This window comes from Coregonus lavaretus (assembly GCF_964263955.1).
Source record: "Coregonus lavaretus genome assembly, chromosome: 7".
Lineage (NCBI taxonomy): Eukaryota > Metazoa > Chordata > Actinopteri > Salmoniformes > Salmonidae > Coregonus > Coregonus lavaretus.
In genome coordinates, this window is record NC_139994.1 from 18,629,073 (window position 1) to 18,635,072 (window position 6,000).

The 6,000-nt window shown below is 39.0% G+C and overlaps 1 protein-coding gene across 15 annotated transcripts in view; it reads left to right on the top strand.

The window, feature by feature from the left end:
* Positions 1–5,777, top strand: part of LOC311131968 (phosphatase and actin regulator 4B-like) — a 43,718-nt gene extending 37,941 nt beyond the window's left edge. For all 15 annotated transcript variants that reach the window (XM_084165103.1, XM_084165100.1, XM_084165108.1 and 12 more), the window contains 2 exons: positions 4,216–4,292; positions 4,524–5,777. In XM_084165103.1, coding sequence (XP_084021229.1) covers positions 4,216–4,292; positions 4,524–4,539 — 93 coding nt within the window. In that variant the 3' untranslated portion in view covers positions 4,540–5,777. The remainder of the gene's footprint in view (positions 1–4,215; positions 4,293–4,523) is intronic.
* The last annotated feature ends 223 nt before the right edge of the window (positions 5,778–6,000 follow it).

Consider the following 6,000-nt stretch of genomic DNA (forward strand, 5'->3'; position numbering starts at 1 on the left):
CAGCTCTCTTCAGGTCATTGACCAGGTCCTGCCGTGTAGTTCTGGGCTGATCCCTCACCTTCCTCATGATCATTGATGCCCCACGAGGTGAGATCTTGCATGGAGCCCCAGACCAAGGGTGATTGACCGTCATCTTGAACTTCTTTCATTTTCTAATAATTGCGCCAACAGTTGTTGCCTTCTCACCAGCTGCTTGCCTATTGTCCTGTAGCCCATCCCAGCCTTGTGCAGGTCTACAATTTTATCCCTGATGTCCTTACACAGCTCTCTTGTCTTGGCCATTGTGGAGAGGTTGGAGTCTGTTTGATTGAATGTGTGGACAGGTGTCTTTTATACAGGTAACGAGTTCAAACAGGTACAGGTAATGCAGGTAATGAGTGGAGAACAGGAGGGCTACTTAAAGAAAAACTAACAGGTCAGTGAGAGCCAGAATTTCTTCTGGTTGGTAGGTGATCAAATACTTATGTCATGCAATAAAATGCTAATTAATTGCTTAAAAATCATACAATGTGATTTTCTGGATTTTTGTTTTAGATTCCGTCTCTCACAGTTGAAGTGTACCTATGATAAAAATTACAGACCTCTACATGCTTTGTAAGTTGGAAAACCTGCAAAATCGGCAGTGTATCAAATACTTGTTCTCCCCAATGTATATATGTATATATGTATGTGTGTATATGTAAACAGTGGGGGGAAAAAGTATTTAGTCAGCCACCAATTGTGCAAGTTCTCCCACTTAAAAAGATGAGAGAGGCCTGTAATTTTCATCATAGGTACACATCAACTATGACAGACAAAATGAGAAAAAAAAATCCAGAAAATCACATTGTAGGATTTTTTAATGAATTTATTTGCAAATTATGGTGGAAAATAAGTATTTGGTCAATAACAGTTTCTCAATACTTTGTTATATACCCTTTGTTGGCAATGACACAGGTCAAAAGTCTTCAAGGTTTTCACACACTGTTGCTGGTATTTTGGCCCATTCCTCCATGTAGATCTCCTCTAGAGCAGTGATGTTTTGGGGCTGTCGCTGGGCAACACGGACTTTCAACTCCCTCCAAAGATTTTCTATGGGGTTGAGATCTGGAAACTGGCTAGGCCACTCCAGGACCTTGAAATGCTTCTTACGAAGCCACTCCTTCGTTGCCCGGGCGGTGTGTTTGGGATCATTGTCATGCTGAAAGACCCAGCCACGTTTCATCTTCAATGCCCTTGCTGATGGAAGGAGGTTTTCACTCAAAATCTCACGATACATGGCCCCATTCATTCTTTCCTTTACACGGATCAGTCGTCCTGGTCCCTTTGCAGAAAAACAGCCCCAAAGCATGATGTTTCCACCCCCATGCTTCACAGTAGGTATGGTATTCTTTGGATGCAACTCAGCATTCTTTGTCCTCCAAACACGACGAGTTGAGTTTTTACCAAAAAGTTCTATTTTGGTTTCATCTGACCATATGACATTCTCCCAATCCTCTTCTGGATCATCCAAATGCACTCTAGCAAACTTCAGACGGGCCTGGACATGTACTGGCTTAAGCAGGGGGACACGTCTTGCACTGCAGGATTTGAGTCCCTGGCGGCGTAGTGTGCTACTGATGGTAGGCTTTGTTACTTTGGTCCCAGCTCTCTGCAGGTCATTCACTAGGTCCCCCCGTGTGGTTCTGGGATTTTTGCTCACCGTTCTTGTGATCATTTTGACCCCACAAGGTGAGATCTTCCATTTCCTAATAATTGCTCCCACAGTTGATTTCTTCAAACCAAGCTGCTTACCTATTGCAGATTCAGTCTTCCCAGCCCGGTGCAGGTCTACAATTTTGTTTCTGGTGTCCTTTGACAGCTCTTTGGTCTTGGCCATAGTGGAGTTTGGAGTGTGACTGTTTGAGGTTGTGGACAGGTGTCTTTTATACTGATAACAAGTTCAAACAGGTGCCATTAATACAGGTAACGAGTGGAGGACAGAGGAGCCTCTTAAAGAAGAAGTTACAGGTCTGTGAGAGCCAGAAATCTTGCTTGTTTGTAGGTGACCAAATACTTATTTTCCACCATAATTTGCAAATAAATTCATTAAAAGTCCTACAATGTGATTTTCTGGATTTTCTTTTCTCATTTTGTCTGTCATAGTTGACGTGTACCTATGATGAAAATTACAGGCCTCTCTCATCTTTTTAAGTGGGAGAACTTGCACAATTGGTGGCTGACTAAAATACTTTTTCTCCCCACTGTATATATATATATTTTTTCCTTTATTATTTTCTGCTAACCCTACCACCCGTCTCCTAATTGGAGTAAACCAATGAACAACAACACTTAGGCTTCTACTTCCAGCTTATACGTACTATATACATTTAATGGACACAATCTATTTAACAATAGTTATATTTTGTTTGTTTTTAGTTCTGTCCATCCAGTTTGATTTCTATTTGCTGTTTCACAAAAGTTCTGAACCTATATACATTTTAGACACAGTATATTTTACATTTGTTATCTTGTTGTTATTAGTCCCACCCTTCAGCTCCATTCAACCCCTCCCATCTATCTCTTAACACCATCCATATTGAATTTATATTTGCCATATATTTGATGCTTCACAAAAGTTCTGAACTTTTCTATTCCCATAGTTTCTACGGTTTGTAAATTAAAGAAAATGTTTTGCTAAAAGTATTATTATATTATTAATCGATTGACTATGACTTTTCAAATCACCCGGTATTGCTATCTGCAGGTTTAGCTCCAGGTAAATGTAGCAATTCTTCAGTCATTCCTGGACCTGTGATCAAAAACAAGCTACCTATGGACAGTACTGAAAAAAATTATCTAATGACTCTCTCTTTGCAGAAAAATCATATATATATATTTATGAACATTTTATTGGTAGCAAGAATTTTGTATAATAATTCAAATTGAAAAATTCGAAGTTTTGAATCCGGTGTCGTTTTGTGCCATGGAATCGGTACATCGAAAATCTCTTCCCAACTATTTTGCAATCTATATTGCACAGCTGTCAATGTTTTGGTCCTTAAATGAAACAGGTATATATTTTTATTTATCACAATTTTCATTAACCAATTTTGGTCTTTAATGCAGGTCCAACAGACAAGTTCATTACTTTTTCCCCCCTTCCACTTGCCTCTTCCATTTTTGCAGTAATGCTGCAATTAGTTGGTTGTAATTTTGGGTAGAGCAGACATTTCCATATATTTTTGTTAGCTGCATGTGTGACAACTCCACCAGTCCTATTGATGATATCATTTTCAAAGATTATACCTTTTTTAAACATTTTATCGAGAAATAGTTTTTTTTATCAATTAGTATATTTGAATTTAACCACTTTGTTGTATTATTTGTTCTGTCTTTTCTGGTGGATTAAACTGAAATGTCATATTTTTTTTACTTCAAAACATAAATGCACTATTTTCATATGTTGATGTTGAAGTGGTGCTGGAGATGATGAATATGAAGTTGTGAAAGATTTTTTTTAAATGGTAAGAGTGCTCTTCAACTGTGATATAGAGTCACGGTAATAACAGCCTGTCACACACTTTTAAACATTTGTACCTTTATTTATACCGGGAAGTCTTCTGAGGTTTAAACCTCTTTTCAGAATGAGAGATCCTTTACCATTTCAGCAGGGTTTTGAATTCTAGACATATACTGTGTCAAACAAAAATCCCAAGAATGCAATATAATCGCTGCTTAATGGCTGTGCTGAGTTGTCCCCAGGATATTACCTGGTCCAGTGAAGCTAGGAGAAGAGGTTGAAACTGAAATGATTGCATACTTTCTGCTATTCAAAGGTTTGAAATCTGTGACCATTTCTTAGATGAAAACTGAGGTCTTATAACATTTGCTGTTTTGTTTTTTAAAGTTACAGAACTTTTATTGACAAGTTAAAATATTGAAAAGTTAATATTTATGATTGGATGGAAATGTTGAGGTGCCAGGATTTGGATACGAGGCAGGATTTGGATACGTGTGCTATTGCCAATATGTCTGACTCAGCTGGAGAGAAGAGCAGACACGGTGGCTTGCTTGTCAATTAATTATCATTGAAAAAAGCAGGAATTCTGAAGTGTAGGCACTAATCGTTTGATCTGTTTGTCTGTACTGAACAGTATTACAGAGTAGAACTGCTCTAGGTTGTTGCTGCCGGAGCGGTGAGTCAGGTGGTATGTGATGCAATCTTCCCTCTCTATTATTTTATATTCTATCTAGGCTGCCATCCGCAAGGAACTGAACGAGTTCAAGAGCTCTGAGATGGAGGTTCACGAAGAGAGCAGGATTTATACGAGGTTAGTGTCCTATACTACACCAATATCAATAAATGATCTTATCAATTGTTCAAAATGACTCCTCAGATTTTGCTGAACACTTCAACATTTCTTCCAACTGAATATTTTATTTACTTATACCCAGACCGGGACTCCAAACTAACCAGGATTTCTCTAAAACTTTTGTAAGTTGCAACCCTATATCTTCCTAGCCAGTGCACATCATGACTTTCCTCCATCCTCACTCCTCAGATTCCATCGGCCTTAGCTGTGCTCCCTGGCCTGGCTGCAAAAGAAGCACTTAAATGCAATACGGAGCCGGGGGTTTGCAGGACTGCAATATGGAGCGCACAGACCCCCTGGTGACTGCAATATCCACAGCCCCCTGTCCTGGAACAAGCCTGTTCCTCTCCCAGAAGGCACACTATTGATGGCTGCATCTGAAACAATGGACTATGAATCAATGGATGTGGTCCCTTGGTCGATCCAGTCATTGTTGAAACCCCGGACTAGAGGTGAGGCCCATCGGTCCAACCCCTCGAATATGAAACCATGGGACTACTGGTACTACTGTACTCCAGCGTTGATCTGCCTGACAAGACGACCCACAGGGGGAGCAGGAGGAGGAGAAGGAGTGGTTTAGGCCTATTTCAGAGGCCATTTTGTAGATTCCCTGTGCCAACACTGTGACTATTACGACAGGAAGGACAAGAGGGACAGACAGAGATTGTGAAAGAGAATGCCCTGTTTTTTTCATCACATCATCTACATTCTCTCTGTCGCTCCCTAAGGCAAGAATGTTCCCAAGAGGCCTTTCTGTACCTGCTTCATAGATTTCCCTCAACACTTTGCCCTATTTTTATTTGAGAAGAGGAAAGAATTGTATACGTATTGATTGTTGATCATGATGATGGTCGACATTAGTACACAGTGGTACTAATGATTTAATGTCCAAATAAATGAGATACTGAACTTTGTTAGATAACATGACACTGGTGAAACCCTCCATGTGTGTATGGGTACCCACTGGTACCGGCCTTATCTCTGATGGGACAATACATGTAGTGGTACGTTAACTGTACAGAGGAAATGTGAAATGGCTATAGCTAGCCTACATATATCGGTGACGGGTTTAATTAAAGTAAAACTCAAATGTAGCCTCTACTAGTCCGCTTACTAGCTGTGTTACATAGACCTTCATCTTATTCAACATAGCTCCTTTCTCCCCAAATTGTACAATTTGAAACGTTAGAAATAATTTAATAAGACACAACATAAAGCTTACATACACTATACTTATTTCACGGATGGTGTTGAAAGACTGCGGCAGGAACATATATTTTACTTCACACGTTTTATGTAACTTTGTATGTATGTAGGCCAATGGTTGGCCTCAGCTGTATAAACGTATCCTGTAGATTGATTTAATTGACTTTATATTAAATACTCTGTCTTCCTAATGTTAACAAAAAAATGTTTTAAATGTAATTAAAGTATTACAACAGTGCTATTTTCTAATAATGTTACAGAAATTGGTACAGAAAGAGTTCCCTTATTTTACAGATGTTTTTTATAAAGAGGTCTTTAAAATGATTTGCAAACCTACTGTATAAATGAATGTTCAACTCGCACTCAAATTAAAAGAAAAATGGTTTATCATAAAGAATGTTGTCAACTTGTCATTTTCCCAAACATTTGCCTTTTAAATAATACTCCAGGTGATGGCAGT